Here is an 18,985-nt window from a genome sequence, read left to right as displayed (position 1 = left end):
GTGGCAGTGGTGCTGTCACCTAGGAACTTGGGCATAACTGGGCTGTTGGCCTTGGACCTTCTCTATCTGGACCTCTTTATAAGCTGGGCCTCCTTTGAGCATGTTGGCTGCTTCCAAGGCAAATTACCCAAGTGACAGGATGTGGAAAGTAGTTGCTGAGGGCTTGGGACAGTGTCACTTCTTCCGTCACAGACCCCACCTAGCTCAAAGGGAGGGAATGTGGATTCCACTTCTTGAAGGGAGAGGACTCAAAGAATATGTGGCTATCTTTAACTTGCCATAATAATTGATGTTCATAATGGAAAAACTGAAAAATGAATAAAATATAAAGAAGAAAATGGACTACTATATTCTTGCTTATAGCATTGCCTAACAGGGGTGGGCAAACTTTTTGACTCGAGGGCCACAATGGGTTCTTAAACTGGACCGGAGGGCCGGAACAAAAGCATGGATGGAGTGTTTGTGTGAACTAATATAAATTCAAAGTAAAAGAGCGGAGGGGAGAGCAAGAGAACCGGATAGAACAGCCGGATCCGGCCCGCGGGCCGTAGTTTGCCCACGGCTGGATGTAGTGAAATAACTGTTGCTTAAATATTTCTGTTTAGTTTTTCTCCCTTTCTCCACTTAATACATTTTTTTCAAAATTGGAATTATAATATATGTAGAACTATGTCCTGCATTTTTAAAATGTCACATGTTCTTGGTATTTTTTTTACATTTTATGAAATATTCTTGAGTCCCTTAGTGTAGTTAATGCAAGGTAAAAAATACAGGTAGGTATATTACTTCCATTTTATCTCTGAGAAAGAGACCCAAAAAAGTTGTGACTTTTTTATGAGTATGGGCTCTGGAGGGAGATTGTCAGGGTCTGATTGTATCAACCCCAGCTGTGAAATCTTGAGTAACTGACTTCTCTTTGAGTTCACTTTCCTTGTCTGTGAGGTGAGGACAATAATAGGTTTGTACTTATGTGATAATTGGGCGTGTAGAACAGTTAACACAGTGCCAAACAGAGTAATCTTTAATCAGTATTTGCCATCATTATATATTGTGGTTAATAGCACTAAAAATAATAACACTTGTATTCTGTAGGTCATAGGATTTATTTTGAAGTTCAGAATTGAGTTTTTGTTTTCTAACTTTAAGTTGAGCTCCTCATCTCTGGTGCATCTACTATAATGTCTTACTGCTTTATAAAGACTTGTTCCTTTGCCTTATAGAGAATGGTGGCATGAAGCTCAAAAAAATAAGAAGATAAGACCTAATCCTTATGACACCAAAGTGAAAAAAAAGTTACGGAAGTTGCAACTCACACCTGGCTTTCCTAACCCAGCTGTTGCAGATGCTTACCTCAAACCTGTGGTGGATGACTCCAAGGGATCATTTCTGTGGGGAAAACCTGATCTTGAGAAAATTAGAGAATATCCTTTTACTTAAAACATAAAGGAACATTGATTCAAATTTGTGCTTTGGTTTAAAACTTATGGAACATGAACTTGGATTTCTAAATATTTCATTTTTCTAAGACACTACTTTTAGATCCTTTTTTTTTTTTGGTAATATGCATATAAAATTTATATTCTTACCCATTTTAGGTATACAGTTCAGTGGTATTAAAACATTCACATTGTTGTACAACCATCAGAGCCATCCATCTTAACTCTTTTCATCTTTTACAACTGAAACTCTATACCCATTAAACAGTAATTCCCCACTCCCTCAGGCCTGTCCCTAATTATTACCATTCTACATTCTGCCTGTGATTTTGACTATTTCAAGTACCACATATAAGTGGAATCATACAGGACTTGTCTTTTGTGACTGGCTTATTTCACTGAGCACAATGTCCTCAAAATTCATCGATGTTGTAGCATGTATCAGAATTTCCTTTCTTTTGAAGGCTGAATAATATTCTGTTGTATGGATATACCACATTTGGACACTTGGGTAGTTTCCACATTTTAGCTATTGTGAAAATATCCTTAGTGCTAAAGAGGATCTTTATTTGAAATAAGTAGTGATAGAATTCATAGATTTAACAACATACTTAAGTATGCAAAAGAATGGAAAGAAAATTAGTTTTTTTATTTTTATTACTGATGTTCCTTCCTGCATATTTAAATAATTATTTGGTTAGATGTTTTAAAGTTTGCAATAGAATTAATCTAACTACAATTTTTTTCTTTCAAAGAAATAGGTGTGTCTGCAACTTGTTTTTGTTTTGTTTTTTAAAATATATTTTTATTGATTTCAGAGAGAAAGGGAGAGGGAGAGAGAGAAATAGAAGCATCAACGATGAGAGAGAATCATTGATTGGCTGCCTCCTGCACGCCCCTTACTGGGGATCTAGCCCACAATCCAGGTATGCGCCTTGACCGAGAATTGAACCATGACCTCGTGGTCGATGCTCAACCATTGAGCCACACTAGCCGGGTGGCAACTTGTTTTTATTCTATGTTCACGTTTTTTCATAGTCACGAGTGTTTGATGTTCTAAAATGAGAGTTGGTATGTTTTATCTTTTTTTTTTTTAATGAATCTTTATTGTTCAGATTATTACAGGTGTTCTCTTTTTTTTTTCCCCCATAGCTCCCCTCCACCTGATTCCCCACCCCACCCCATGCCCTTACCCCCCGCCATTGTCTTCATCCATAGGTGTAAGATTTTTGTCCAATCTTCTTGCACCCCTCACACCCCCTTCCCCCTGAGAATTGTCAGTCCACTCCCTTTCTATGTCCCTGATTCTATTATATTCATCAGTCCATTCTGTTCATCAGATTTTTTTATTCACTTGATTTTTAGATTCACTTGTTGGTAGGTATGTATTTATTGTCATTTCGTTGTTCATAATTTTTATCTTTACCTTTTTCTTCTTCTTCCTCTTCTTAAAGAAATACCCTTCAGCATTTCATATAATCCTGGATTGGTGGTGATGAACTCCTTTAGCTTTTTCTTGTCTGTGAAGCTCTTTATCTGACCTTCAATTCTGAATGATAGCTTTGCTGGATAGAGTAATCTTGGTTGTAGGTTCTTGCTGTTCATCACTTTGAATATTTCTTGCCACTCCCTTCTGGCCTGCATAGTTTCTGTTGAGAAATCAGCTGACAGTCGAATGGGTACTCCCTTGTAGGTAACTGTTTTTCTCTTGCTGCTTTTAAGATTCTCTCTTTGTCTTTTGCCCTTGGCATTTTAATTATGATGTGTCTTGGTGTGGTCCTCTTTGGATTCCTTTTGTTTGGGGTTCTGTGTGCTTCCTGGACTTGTAAGTCTATTTCTTTCACCAGGTAGGGAAAGTTTTCTGTCATTATTTTTTCTAATAGCTTTTCAATATTTTGCTATCTCTCTTCTTCTGGTACTGCAGTAATTTGAATGTTGGTACACTTAAAGTTGTCCAGAGGCTCCTTACACTATCTTCATATTTTTGGATTCTTTTTCTTTTTGTTTTTCTGGTTGGGTGTTTTTTGTTTCCTCATATTTCAGATCTTTGGTTTGATTCTTGGGGTCCTTTGATCTACAGTTGAATTTCTGTATATTCTTTATTTCAGATAGTGTATGCTTAATTTCTGACTGGTCCTTTTCCATTTTTTTGGCATTCTCATTAACGTCCTTGAAGGTCTCACTAAGCTCCTCAGAGGTCTCATCAAGTTTCTCGGTGGTTTTTAGAAGATTCTTGAGTAACCTTATAAATGTGGTTTTGAACTCTATGTCTAGTAGTTTGCTTTCCTCCATTTCTTTCATTCATGACATGTTTCTTTGTCTCCACATTTTGCTGCTTCCCTGTGTTGATGGAGTGGTTTTCTGTGGTAGGTGACCAGTGGTTCAGCCTATCACCTGAGGTAGACACTCTTGGTGCACCCCTTTGTGGGCTGAGTGCAAAGTCTTGGTGTAGATAAGCCTTGATTGCTGTTGGTACACTGGGAGGAATTGACCTCCAGGCCAATTGGCTTTGAGGACCCACTGTGTCTATAATGGAAGAACTGCTGTGCTGGCGACACACATATGGGGCAGGACTTGCTTCAGTGGGGCTTTGGTGCTCACTGAGTCTGCCTCTTGAATGTGTCACTTAATGGATGTGAGTAGTTGAAATCTGGATGTGAATCATCTCACACTGACCACTAGATACACTAGCTTCTGGATCTCCAATGGGGTGCAGGTCAGCTACTGTCTGAGGCCACTCAGCAGGAGCTACAGTGAGAACTACAGTTTTCTCCTCTTCGCTTGGGGTTCGGAGGTTTTGGAGCTGTTTGACCAGAGCTGCAGTTTGTTAGGTTAAGCTGCGATAGGGCAGACCATTTATATGCAAAAGCCACTGCATGGAGCTTGGGTGGGTTTGTAGATTGTGCGGGGCGGGGTCTCAGGGAGTCACTAGGCTAGGGCGTGGCAAACAGCGATGGCTGCCAGTCAGCCATCTCTGCATCTCTGTGTTTCCAAGTCCCCGCATCCTGCACCCCAGCACAGTAAACAATGATTGCTGCACGCACTTCTGCAAGAAAGCCACCCTCACTTTCCGACCCGATGGCAGACAGTCCAGCTTCTCCCCGTAGGAGTTTGGGTGCCCAGCGTCTCCCTAGAGACTGGAGTTCAGAGTAATCGGGAGCTTGTCTCCCTTCGGGTTGAAAAAATCAGTGCACTCACTCGCCCACTGCCAGCCTGATTCGCGCACCCCCTTACCGCAGCTTTTCAGCGCTTGTGCACGTCTCAATGCTCTTTTCTCTTTCCTTCTAGTTGTAGAACTTTCACTCAGCCAGCTTTCCTGTGGTTCTGGGTGATAGACATTTTGTCTTTTAGTTGTAGTTTTGAAATCGTGCGAGGCAGCAGTTTAGGTGTTTACCTATGCCGCCATCTTGGTTCGGATCCGATCTGTTTTATCTTGGAGGAGATTGAAAAGAACGTAGTGCCAAATGATTATGGAGTAATTTGTTTTGTTACTCCTTTTCCTATTTTTATCTTATAAATATGAAAATCTTCGGAGATATGGAAAGTGGAATCAAGGATGGGTTTTTGGACCTTTTTATATATTACTTATTTAAGTGTCTTTAGAATTGTGTATAAGTCTTAACTGCCCGCATATTTTGTCAGCGGTATTTTGGCTGGAACAGGACAAAGACAGATGAGTCTCTGTTTCCGGTATTAAAACAACTGAATGTCCAACAGGTAATCATGGTGGCTCTTTTCCCAAGTTCAGGATATAGAGTACTCTTTTATTTTTGGGCTGTAACATATATTTTTTAAACGATTAAATGAGAACAGAAGAAAACAATAAAAGAAAAATTGGACTTTATCTTCATTTTCTAGTGTCACCGTTAGGGCTGGACTTTGCGCTTTCGATTCATTCTGACTTTAATGGATTGTACACTGAGGTGTTTATAATTAAATATTTTATGCTTTTAGAGCTATTTTTGTTTTTAACAAGTCTAGTAAGTGTCCAGTTCAAAGGAAATCTGACCATTAATGTCTTAATGCTCTTTAATTCTGTAGAGGAATCATGAAAGGTAGAAGTTCAGTCATTATTATATATCAGCAGGAAAGATTTTTGAGGAGAAAAGAGGCCTTTGTATGGTCCTTAGTTCCCCTATGTAGGTAACTGCATCTTGTTTATACATGAGTATGTTCATACCCAGGTAGATACCTTCTCCAACCCCAGAGAAAACCCACAAAACATACACACAAGTAAACCATCTAGGTAGAAATGAGCCATATCCTGTAAGATATATGTTTAAGTTCAATCTTTTCCCATTCGGATCAGTTAATTTTGAAAAACAAACAAACAACATAAAACTTAGACAACATTTCCAAAAACCAATTGTTTGATTACTTTCTGTACAGGAAACATTGTTCGCCAGCAGACAAAAAGGCTAGTTGGCTTAGTGACTGATTACTACTCCCTAATTTAAGATAACTTTTTTGGTAATGTTTTTCTCCTTTCATTGTAGAAGTTAATGTAAGTTTATAGCTCCAAAATTAAAAAGTAAAGAATTAAAATTGCTTAGTATATACATTTTTTTTTTAAATATATTTTATTGATATTTCACAGAGAGGAAGGGAGAGGGATAGAGAGCCAGAAACATCAATGAGAGAGAAACATCGATCAGCTGCCTCCTGCACACCTCCCACTGAGGATGTGCCCGCAACCAAGGTACATGCCCTTGACCGGAATCGAACCCGGGACCCTTCAGTCCGCAGGCCGACGCCCTATCCACTGAGCCAAACCGGTTTCGGCTTAGTATATACATTTTTTAATAGAGATGTTAACATTTAGTTTTTTTTTAATTTCCTCTTTTTCCTACATATATTTATTATACATATATCTAAGCCCCCCAACTATTAATGTACTTCTTTTCTATGTCTTGCATAATTTTTATAATTTTAAATGATCAGATTACATTTTATCAGAGATTTAACTTCATTGGTTCAGTTCACTTAGTGGACCTTTAATTGTCAGGTTTTTAGAATGTTGTGATGCACACATTAGGCATAACTTTCCCAAATGTAACTATTTTTAAAGAATGTCTTCCTTAAAGTGACATTCTGATCACGTTGACATTTTGATCATGCTGATCAAAAGGCATGAATATTTTATGCCTTTTAATATATAATACTGTGAATTTGCCTCCTAAAAGTTTTGTGTGATAATAATATTTTTAAAAGAAGGAAATAGCAGAATTTAGATCCCGTGAAATTTTGTTCCTGCATAAGAAGACGATATATTTGGCTATTGTAAAATATTTAACTTTCTTTGAGTGCCTCAGAAGGGATTTCTTATTTGACATGTGGACAGAGGAATTGGTTGATAGAGGTGATGCACATATTGCATTAAATATGATCTAGAAAGTAAAATTTACTGTTAGTAAATTTGGGAGAAAACTGGCTTTTAAGAGAGAATGAATTAATATTCTCTGAAGGGTCATTTAACACATTAAGCGCCCTGTCAGTCACCGGTGACTGACACTATACTTTCCATCTGGACGACAAAACAGGCTGGGCGCTTAACATGTTAATGCTAGTGATCAAGGTGGAACTCTCAGATATGCATTAGAAACTTTACTTGTCTGATTTATTTTTATTTTATTTTATTTTTTAGACCCAGCTCCGAATTGATTCTTTCTTTAGAGTAGCTCAACAAGAGAAACAAGATGCTAAGAGTATTAAGAGCCAGAGACTTAACAGAGCTGTGACGTGTATGCTGAGAAAAGAAAGAGAAGAAGCAGTTTCTGTTGCCATGGAGAAAGAATTTGAGTTCCCTGATAAGGCAAAAGGTAAGACCCAGAAGAGAAGCATAGCAAATAAATGGAAAGAGTCGTCAAGTCTGAAAAGAACGAGGCTTTCAGATGCTAAAGGAGAAAGTAAATGTGGTGGGTTTTTGGAGGAAGCCTACATCTCGCAATCATCTGATGCATCCTCAAGTGAGGATGCAGAGTGTTTATCTTTAATGAACATGCAGCAGGGAAAAGCAGCTGGAGAGACAAAAATCAGCTCTTTGGATTTGCAGAACGCAGTGAAACCTGATCCTGTAAGGGACGAAGGTGCCACTACAAGCAGCTCTAGTGAAGATGATGGAGAGAAAACAAAACCAGTCATGGTGACTGCCAGATCGGTGTTTGGGAAGAAAAAGAGGAAACTGGGAAGCACAAGAAGGAGAAAGAAAAACCTAGTTTAAACGTGTACTAGTATTCTCTGTAATTGGATACAACTTACATTCATTGTGAGGGAATAATAAAATTAAATGTATCTGCACAGTCTTTGTATTTTAAAAATAGGGATGCTTGCCCTAGCTGGTTTGGCTTAGTGGATAGAACATCCGCCTGGGGATTGAAGGGTTTTTCCCGGGTTCAACTTCAGTCAAGGGCGTATACCTTGGTTGCAGGCTCAACCCCTGGGCCCAGGTCGGGGTGTGTGTGGGAGGCAACCAATTGATGTGACAGCAATGTTTCTCTCAGTCTCTTTCCCTTTCACCTACCTCTAAAAATAAAAAATAAATTAAAAATAAAAATACGGACGCTTAACTTGACACATAATTATTTTTCAATGTGTTACATTTTTTTAGTGTGTTTTTTTTTTTTTTACCTCATTGAATATTTCCTTGTACTCACAGGCTTTGTTTATATTTGTTATCGTACAATGCCTGATGCTTTCTGACAATATTAGAAAAAAGGAAAAAGGATTTATATTGCTCAATATTCACTCTTGATACACATCCCTCTGACTTTCCAACCTAGATGAGGAGAAAAATATCCTTATTTCTCATTGCACAGCAGTGGCAGTTACACTGTGAACTACACAGTCTTGTCCCCCACTGTTTCCCATTTCCCTCAGGGTCCACTTAAAAGAATAGCAAGACGGAACCTCACTGCTGCAGCATACTTGAAGAGTATATCTGCTGTCATTAGGAGACGTTAATGGAGTGCATGATTCCACCTGTGAGCATTACCTGTATGGTAACCTCTGTACTGTGATGTTCTCCTTTTAAAGTTCTTCAGTTGTTCCAAGCTGACTTCTGTGTAAAGGTGGCCAGGGCGGGGGTGGGGGTTCAGGGCTGTAGTTGAACAGGTGTAGGTGGGTTAACTTTATGAGTGGTTTCTAGAGGTTGATTATTGTTAACAGAGTGGCCCAGCCAAGGTAAGTTTGTGATTCCTATGCCTTTTCTGGCATTTTGGTATTTCCATCTTTCCTTATTTCCTTCCTAAGTCTAAATAGTTGAAAATCTTCAACGATGGAAACTAAATACAAATAAATACCTTTCAACAATCTTTGACCCCTGGATGCTTTTTATAGGCTCTCACTTATATTTACTTTTCAGCCCAACTCCCCAAATATTTGGACTACAGCTGCTGTTTTTCTTTGCTCACTATTTATTCCTTTCTAATTTGAAATATGTCTTCTGCTTCTGTCAGTCTTCTCTAGCAGCCTTCTAAAGTCAGCAGTAACTTCCATACAAATAAACTTGTCTTAATGCTTCTTTTCTCTCGAGGTATTTGAAGCAGAACAGTTTTGGGGTGAGGGGCAAATTGACTATGTTTTTCTCATTTCTCAAAACTACTTATAATCGGGAGTTTTCCACATAAGTGTTTGTAGGTAGGATAATAGTCATTCCGCTAAAGAAATTAATTTTGTTGCCTTTGATTGATTTACATTTGTTTTGCCCTGTAATAGCTGGCATGAAGGCTAAGCTGCTATAACAGAGATGTTCATATATAGTGGCCTGAACAGCTGGAACATTATCTCTTACTCAGTGGTCTGGCCCATCTGAACTGGTTATGCAGTTGTGTACCATGAGTCATTCAGGTCTCAGGTTCAGCCATTACCTAGTCTTACTTGAGTGGTCAACTGGGTCACACTACATCTGCATTTCTACCTGCTGGAAGAGGAAAGAACCAAAGTATAGGGCAAGCATAATGTCTTATGTTAAAGGTGACTAGAAAAATCACTTTTACTCCCATTCCATTGACCTGAATTGAGCATCAGTCAGAATCTACTAGGGATACTCAAAAATGTCATGTACCCAGGAAGAGGGGGGGAAAGCAATATTCAGGACTATTAGTAGCTTATGCCATAGGTACAGTATTTCTAGGACACTTTGATATATCCTTTTTTCCTCAAAACTTGTGACCAAAGTATATCCTTTTATAAGGGAAGCACCTATTTATTTTTTAATATGTTTTGACTTATGAGAGGAAGGGAGAAGGAAGAGAGAGAGAGAAACATCAATGATGAGAGACTCATTGATCGGCTGCCTCCTGTACACCCAACTCTAAGGATTGAGCCTACAACCTGGACATGTGCCCTGACTGGGAATCAAACGGTGATCTACTGGTTCATAGGTTGATGCTCAACCACTGAGCCATGCCAGCAGGGTGGAAGAACCTCATAGAGATGTAAACCAGCTTTACCAAATTCACTCATCTGGTATAAAAATGTAGCCTGAACCAAAATCTAATTTGAAATTCAAGGTGCTGTTTTACTTATAGCCTATTTAAAACAAACATCAGCAAAGCAGATTTATCATTATTCAAAGCAAGTTGGTATACCTATAACATTTAGGATGATTACCATTGTATACAGTTTTTTCAAAATTATCTTTTAGCTCATTAATATTTTAATTAGCTTTCTCTGCATTTGCATCTATTGAGCATTATATTTCTTATATTTTCAGTTCTATTTGGCTCATTTTTATAGATTCCAGTTCTCTGGTATAATTGTTGTCATCAATTTTTGAACATTAATCACCATTACGTTGAAATCTTTATCAAACAACTACAGTATCTGGGTTACCTCTGGGTTTCTATTGTCTCTTTCTTGGTATGGCTAATTTTGTCTGAATGCTGGACATTGTTCATTAAAACTTGTAGATAGCCTAGATCTTCCTCTAGAGAGGATTCCAGAAGGTGTTATGGCAGGCAGCACAGGGTAAGATCACCTCATTTGAATATGAACTGAGTGAATTCAAGTCTGGTTTGCAGTCTTTGTAGGACTACATATTCTAGTCCACCCCCACCCCCCATTTCCTAAAGTAATTTTTGAGGGGTACCAACTGACAGCCAGGTGTTTCTCTTCTTTTGAGCTTTGCTTTGCTTTTACCCACTTTATGCCTAGAAAATTAGCCTCTTGCTCTAAACATCTTACTGAGCAAAATATCTTGAGTGTCATGTCAGGCTTTCTTCTCTGTCCCTTTCTGGGGTCTTGGATTCTCAATTCCTGGGTGCCTTGCCAGCTTCAAACACTATTCTTTGTCTTCCCAGTTTTGTGTGATTGCCTTAAACTCTTCTGGCATCCTTCCTTGTCCTCTCTTTGACTTCTCAGCCTCTTTGCACCAATAATCAGCAAAAATATGGAATTCTTATCTGTCTTAGCAGCTCTCTGATGCCTTCGTGTGTGTGTGCGTGTGTGTTTGAGAGAGAGGGAGAGTTTAAAATCTACCTTTCTAATTCTCAATATAAGCAGAGCCATAAGCTACATAAAGCTGGAGGCAGAAGTCTCTGTCTTTTTTAAACAGTGCAATATAATTAAGATAGTCATTGTCATGTCAATTTAGATCACAGATTTTCAACTGGTATGCTGCAAGAATTTTAAAAACATTGATACCTGACCTCTCTCTTCTTAGATTGTAAAAAAAAAAAAAAAAAAAAAAAAAAGACAAAAGACAATACAATAACTGTCTGGTGTGAATGAATTAAAATTATACCTATTTTGCCCAGCTGGTGTGGATCAGTGGTTGAGTGTCAACCTGTGAACCAGGAGGTCATGGTTTGATTCCCGGTCAGGGCACATGCCCAGGTTGCGGGCTCAGTCCCCAGAAGGGGCCATGCAAGAGACAGCCAAATCAATGAGTCTCTCTTACCATTGATGTTTCCCTCTCTGAAATCAATAAAAAATTATACCTATGTTTTGTCAGATCAGCAAAAAAGTATTTTTTTGGTGTGCCGCAGAATTTTAGTAATTTATATGTGCCATGAGATGAAAATGGTTGAAAAGCACTACTTTAGATGATTGTTTTAAGAATTCTTGCTCTTAGGAAATCCATCAGTGAGGTTTCATAATCTTTAAAATAGATCCTTGAAAAAGGTGATTTTTATTCACCAAATGCGTCTTTATTCTTGTTTTAAAAAGAGCCATAAAGAGAGACTGCCCTCTGCCTGGAATTAACTGCCTATGAATAAGTTTAAATTGTTTAGGAATTTGCAGTTTCCAGAATGTTTTTCACCTATCACACTCATCCAACAAATATATATTGTGTGCCATTTATAATCCTGTTTTATAGATGAGGAAGCCAAGAAACATACTACACAAATGCCTAAAAATCACAAGCTGATTATTGACAGGAATAACTAAAACTGGGATCCCAGACCACTAGTCCTGGTCTATATATTAACTTGACCTCAATTCAACTTTGTATACATTATGGTATGTAAAGTATTTCTTAGGACCTGCGTTCACACTCCTGAGTTTATTGAACTTTACAACATTGGCTTTGTTATCCATAATAACTTATTAAGGATATTTTCATTAAGAATAGAACTGCCATATGATGAAATAAATCAGATGGGAGAGGACAAAAATGTATGATTTCACTCGTGGAATATAAAACAAAAAGGAAAAAATGAACTAACAAACTCATAGAGACAACAGAATGGTGGTTACCAGAGAGGAAAGGGGGCTGGGTGGGCAGAGTGAAGTGGGTAAAGGGGTCAAATATATGGTAACAGAAGGAACCGACTTCAGGTAGTGAGCATGCAATAGAATGCACAGATGTTGAATTATAACTTACACCTGAAAATTAACCAGTTACCCCAATAAATTTAATTTTAGAAATATATTTTTAGTGAACGGGTATTTATACTAGTATGTACTCTTAAATGCTACTCTGCATGCATATGTGCAGGTGGACACACCCCTTAGCCTTCCTATTCTGAGTAGGAAGGAATCCTGGTAATTTGATTCCTGCGTCCAGAGCACAACAGCACACATTCAAAAACATTCTGATTCTAAGAACGATGCTTGCACCCAGACAAGTGACATGAGAAATACGTGGCCTTGGTCTCGCAGAATGTCATAACTGAAGAGTCTTAAATAACTCTTGGCATCAAATTAAAAGATGGATCGCTTTGCCCAGATAATCTTCAGTCACTTGCAAGAGTGATTTATATTCACCTATTTAACTTTAGCTGTATTCATGAGACACTCACATGGAATATTTCTACTGTTCTTCAGGCCCCCTTATTCATGGGCGTTCCAACCACATTGCTATATAACCAGAGGCTCTGAGCTGCAGCTGTCAGGATCCTAATCCCTACTGCAAGGACTCGAGGAATTGCTGCCAGTGTGTACAATAGCAAACTGCGTGCTCGCCTTTCAGGCACCATCAGAGGTCTCATCAGCAAAACAAAAGTTGTGGATGATTCTTTTTAACCTTCCAGAAATTCAGCTAACTTCTTTAGGTATGTCCAGATTTAACACTTAGTAAATGTTGACCTTCAGGCAGATATGTATAATAAAGAAGGTTCTCTTTAATGGAAGAGAAACTAAACTAAGAACAAGACGTGTGACCACTCTTGCTATTGTTTAGCCATGTAACCTCAGACATGTAATTTAACCTTTGGTTTTTCCTTATTTGTATACTGTAGGGGAAATATTTTTCTTCTAACTTACTATAAAGAAAATGTGATGGCTATTAAAAATGTTTTGGGAAACTTGGAAGAAAGGAATGCTATATAAATTAATGATAGTATAGTGATTATTATATGACTCAAAATTGAGATATAAGATCAAATCATTGCTTTCAAAAGTTGGAATAACAGTTCGTTTAAGCTAATTCACATGATATGCTCTATTTGAGAGACATAAAATACTTTAATCTCTTCAGTTTTAAATATGTTTGCTGAGATGGTATGGATTCTTTAAATTAGAAGCTACTCAAAAGACCATTTGGCAGGAGGGCTATTTGACACTGGGTATGTGCTAATGACACATTGATGGGAACAATGTGAACTTTGAATTTATTACTATGTAGGAAGCTTTATTTTCGATGAATACTATGGTTTTTACTACACTGAATGAAACCAATTTTCTCCCAATGTTTTAATTACCTCTTTTAAGATTGCTATATAACTAATCAATATAAAGATGATGTCTTTCTTGTGATAGCTGAGTTAGTCTCTGGTGAAGAATGTTTTATTTCTCCAGTTGCTTCTAAAATTTCTGACTCTGAAGCCTTTGTTTGAATTTTTTTTATTTGTACTAGATAAATTGTGTTTCCATGGTATTCCTTAAAGCATGATTTATTAATATATGATTTTAATATCATGTCTCTCCTATATTTGAAGTTAAGCTTTATTATGTAAACATGAGAGCACTCAACACATTTTGAATTAATTGTTACTATTTGACATTTTAATGTATTATTTGCCCAGTTTTCAAGCAACGATCAGGAAAACATCAATATATGGTCATCCATTAGTTCATTGCTTAATGGATCCAGAAGCTCAAAAAGGTAAACTATTTTATGTTTCTTTATGTAATTTGTCTAATTGGAAGATGATAAACAACTAACAGAATACAAAATCTTATCTTTTCAGTGTTCATTAGTGTCTTAAATGGAGCTAGGACTTTTATCAATTACATATTATATCTTGGCTTGTGTTTGCTATCCTGTAAATATCTCTAATAGTGTTCAGTGTTTACTGCTGTACCTACAGTCCTGATGATATGTTAAAGGCAATTTTGAAGACAATAAATTAAACATATAGTCTTGCTAAATATCTATTCTTTTAATCTGCAAAAAAAGAATAATTCTTTTCCCAAGTGCTATACATGTGATTGTGATCTCTGTTACTTTATTTCAGATAAGAAGATTGTAAGGGAGATAAGAAGTCTTATGTAAAACTATATGTTTTTACTCATGCTTGGATGAAAGATGATTTTATACTATGAAAACATTTCTCACCTTTGTTTATTGTCCCTCTGATGTATTTGTGAAAGGCAAATACATACAGAATGTAATTAATCTCTTGGTGAAAGGAGAATTTAAGTTTGAATTCTACTACCAGTGCAGTTATTTGAAATGGACCCACCATTTTTACATCATCTTAAATAGCGTGGCTTTGCCGGATTATCCTATCTAATAAAAGAGTAATATGCAAATTAACCATCATGCTGCTACTCCCACAAGCCACGCCCACAAGCCACGCCCACAAGCCAATCAGGAGCGAATATGCAAATAAACTCAACCAAGATGGCTACAGCCACAGAGAGCAGGAGGGAGGCTTCGATTTCCCTGGCAATGGAGGAAGCCAAGCTTTCCGCCTGCCCTTGCCGGCCTAGGCCTCCACTCAAGGCTACAAAGTTTCAATGATAGAAGATACATAAACCCAAAAAGAAATGGCGGCAGCCACAGAGCTGGAAATAGCAGGAGGCTAGGGTTGCCCCCGGTGATGGAGGAAGCCAAGCTTTCTGCACACCCTGGCTGGCCCAGGCCTCCGCTTAAGGCTACAAAGTTTCAATTATAGAAGATACATAAAGCCCCCCCAAAATGTCTGCTGCCACAGAGCAAGCAGAAGGCTTGGCTCCACTCCAGGCTACAAAGTTTCAGCTGTAGAAGATAAATAAACCCCAGGTACCAGGGCCTCCGCTTGGGTTGCCAGGGGGCGTGGCCAGCCTCAAACCACCACAGGCCCTTCGCCCAGGCTGCCCCACACCCCAAGGGAACCCCCACCCTGATCTGGGACACCCTTCAGGGCAACCAGCTGGCCCCCACCCATGCACCAGGCCTTTATCCTATCTAATAAAAGAGTAATATGCAGATTGACCATCACTCCAACACACAAGATGGCTGTCCCCATGTGGTCAAAGATCCTGCCCTCATGTGGACACAAGATGGCCACCACAAGATGGCCAGCAAGGGAGGGCAGTTGGGAGGGACCAGGCCTGCAAGGCAGGGCAGTTGGGGGCGATCAAGCCTGCAGGGGAGGGAAGTTAGGGGTGACCAAGCCGGCAGAGGAGGGAAGTTGGGGGCAACCAGGCCTGCAGGGAAAGGCAGTTGGGAGGGACCCAGGCCTGCAGGGGAGAGCAGTTGGGGGGGACCAGGCCTGCAGGGGAGGGCAGTTAGGGGTGACCAGGCCTGCAGGAGAGGGCAGTTAGGCGCAAACAGGCTGGCAGGGGAGCAGTTAGGCATCAGGCTGGCAGGGGAGTGGTTAGGGGGTGATCAGGCTTGCAGGCAGAAGCAGTTAGGGGCAATCAGGAAGGCAGGCAGGCGAGCAGTTGGGAGCCAGCAGTCCTGGATTGTGAGAGGGATGTCCAACTGCCCGTTTAAGCCCGATCCCACCCCTGGGATCGGGCTTAAATGGGCAGTCGGACATCCCTGGAGGGGTCCCAGATTGGAGAGGGTGCAGGCTGGGCTGAGGGACACCCCCCTCCCCCATGCATGAATTTCGTGCACCAGGCCTCTAGTGTCATATAATTATCCCCATTATTTTGAGATAAAAAGTGAAGACATACACTCTTGCCAAAGACTAGAACCATGGCTGGCAAACTGCGGCTCATGAGCCACATGCGGCTCTTTGGCCCCTTGAGTGTGGCTCTTCCACATAATACCACGGCCTGGGCAAGTCTATTTTGAAGAAGTGGCATTAGAAGAAATTTAAGTTTAAAAAATTTGGCTCTCAAAAGAAATTTCAATCGTTGTACTGTTGATATTTGGCTCTGTTGACTAATGAGTTTGCCGACCACTGGACAAGAATTATTATTACCATGATTTTGTAGTATACATTTTATTATTTTGGCTTCTTTATCTCCTGTATCTATACACTGTGGATGTTTTCTAAAAACTATAGTCCTATTTTTTTCCTTTTCTTAGGCATATCAGGTGGCCTCTACCTAGGTGAGCATATTTCTAGGCCATGAGAGGTGGGTATATGCCCAGTGTTGGCAGCCTATGTGGCTTAAACACTAATGGTTTTCCTCTAGTGGTTTTTGTAAACCTAAACATGTAAAGTTGTAATCACTTAGAGAATCCAGCCATTTAGATGATTTGAATGAAGAAGCAATTTCTATGCAGTTTATGAATACAATTACATCATTATCAACAATGCTTGGTATCATCTGTGTGTACCATAGTTTGGCATATTACGAAGGAAACGAAAGAAGTTCAAGGTAAGGTTGAGACAGAACTAGTATTAAAATATTTTACAACATGAATAATCATATCCCATAATCATCTATACAGCCAATTAAAGCTTTAAAAACATGTGTGTTATTGGCGTAGAGTCAGAGGGCATTTTGTTGGAAAGACTTTCACTAACCAGAGGAACACTCAGTTCTCATGCACTAAAGGATGTTGACTTCTGTCTTCACTCTTTTATACTTAGCATCTTGTGCTTGGAAAGGATGGAACAAACCCATAGCCCAGTTCTTCTATTTCAACACTGGCCTGAAGTACCTAGAATTACAAAATGTCACTTAGTTACAATACACAGATTAAAGTCAGGGCTATGGTAGATGCTAAAATTTCCTCTGTCTATGGTTTCTGACACTAGGTTATAATCTAAACTGTTTAAAATCTCGATCCTCATTATTCCAGTTACCTTATGTTGTCAACCTCTTGCAAAAGCCACTTCTCCATCTTGTAGCACTTGTAGCAATGTGTTCTAACCCGTGGTGTGCTCCTTAAGATCTGCATTCCTGGAGTAGGTCCTCCCAACCCAAGGCTCAGTGATTCCTGTGCACAATAACCCCTAAATTTGTACTCCCCCTCCCAAAGTGTTCGCTTGATATCCTGTATACTGCCTTGTGTCCGTTTGGCTCTTTCAAGAAAACAGATGGGAAAATGGGATTAAATATGCAAGGGATTTATTGGGGGAAATGTTTGTGGAGGATAAAGAAGGAACAGAAGTAATCAGGGAGACCTCAGACCCTGATGCAGGTCTGTGGAGAGGTGAGCGAGAAGAATAGGTTGTGTAGGAAGAGCCTTAAGACTGCAACACAGTTCTGAGAAAGTCTCTGGCAGGTCGATGGGGAACCCCTGAGCAAAAGTTGCTCACTAGAGGAGAGTCTTCTATGGAACAGCAATAGGGGTAAGAATGGCCTGTGAGGAGCCAAAGGGACAGCAGCTGGCATTATTGGGCAGCCATCATCCCCACAGCAGATTCTCTCTCTCCCTCCTTTTTTTGAAGAGAGAGAGAGAGAGAGAGAGAGAGAGAGAGAGAGAGAGAGAGAGAGAGAGGCATCAATTTTTTGTTTTAGTTATTGATGCATTCATTAGCTGATTGTTGTATGTGTCCTCACCAGGGAGCAAACTCACAAACTTGGTGTATCGGGACGGTGCTCTAAGCTGCCCAGCCAGGGCATGAGCAGGTTCTCTTAATCTGAGTGGCACACCTCTGGCTGGCACTTCATGCCACATATTTTTAATATGCATTAAAATATATTTTTTCTTCACCAATTTGCCTCTCCACCTATATTTTATTTTTTTGCCCTGAAATCCACCTATATTTTCTACCTCAGTTTATGGCAACACCATTTCCCTAGCTATCCAGAAACCTGGAATTATCCTAGTCTATCCCCTTTCCTCACACCCTTCATCATTAAACCCCATTGATTTTACCTCATAATATGTTTTCCTACGATTCACCACCTGTTTGCAGCATCAGCCTTGATGCAGGTCAGTATTGTTTCTTCTCTTGATTATTATAACTGCCTTCTAACCGGCTGCCCCCACCCTGAGCTAGTGCCCTTTCTTTATTCTCTCTTTTTCCCCCATAGCCTGCATGATCTTTTAGAAAATTCAATTCTTGCCACATTTGCCTTATGTTTAAAATTATTCACTGCATCATTAATTTTTATAGGATAAAATCAAGACTTAGCATGACATAAAGTGCTTTATCTCATGTTACTACCACGACTTACCTTGCATTCTATTCTCAGAGTTTCTTAAATTGGAAAATTGGTTATCCCTTTTTGCCAGAGGGATATTGTGCTTGTCGTTTCCTGTGTGTGGCATGGATTGCCCTCTTATTTGACTAACAAAGTCATACTTATCAAGACTCTGGTCATTCTCTGAGACATGGAAATTTCTCTTTCTATTTTTGAGTTAGTCTCTATTGTAGCATTTATATGCTCCTCTGTCTTTGTATACATAGTGCTCAGGTACTCAATAAATCAGTGAATTAATGAATTACGTATAACTGCGGCCTATTGACTGGACTTAAAATTTGCTCATTAGTGATGACCTTGTCTTTCTGGTTACCAGTCATTTTAGTCTTTTCACAACCCAGTATATTACTTATGATACCATCTGAAAATCTTTCACAAGGATTTACATAAATCTTTAGTAGAGCTGGATTAATGGGTAATATGGCTTTTAGAAGCAATATTGCCTTAACATATGAAGAAGAAAGTTTATTTGAGTAATTATATTGCTATTTTTCAAAATTGATTCCAGAGAGAGGAAGGGTGAGAAACAGAAACATCAATGATGAGAGAGAATCATTGATTGGCTG

General features: G+C 39.1%; 1 protein-coding gene across 4 annotated transcripts in view; it reads left to right on the top strand.

The window, feature by feature from the left end:
- The window catches only part of ERCC5 (ERCC excision repair 5, endonuclease), a gene marked incomplete at its 3' end in the record, with an annotated part of 135,913 nt that overhangs the window by 25,499 nt on the left and 91,429 nt on the right, over positions 1-18,985 (top strand). For 2 of the 4 annotated variants that reach the window (XM_080661719.1, XM_080661718.1), the window contains exons 13-15: positions 1,221-1,423; positions 5,071-5,153; positions 7,081-7,255. In XM_080661719.1, coding sequence (XP_080517845.1) covers positions 1,221-1,423; positions 5,071-5,153; positions 7,081-7,255 — 461 coding nt within the window. Of the gene's footprint in view, positions 1-1,220; positions 1,424-5,070; positions 5,154-7,080; positions 7,256-7,488; positions 8,743-12,704; positions 12,876-18,985 lie in introns of those variants that run through there. The other 2 variants (XM_080661720.1, XM_080661721.1) reach the window with 2 other exon arrangements.

Source organism: Plecotus auritus (assembly GCF_963455305.1).
Source record: "Plecotus auritus genome assembly, chromosome: 3".
Classification (NCBI taxonomy): Eukaryota; Metazoa; Chordata; class Mammalia; order Chiroptera; family Vespertilionidae; genus Plecotus; species Plecotus auritus.
The sequence above is the reverse complement of the archived record's forward strand: the minus strand, read 5'-3'. Positions and strand labels throughout refer to the sequence as shown.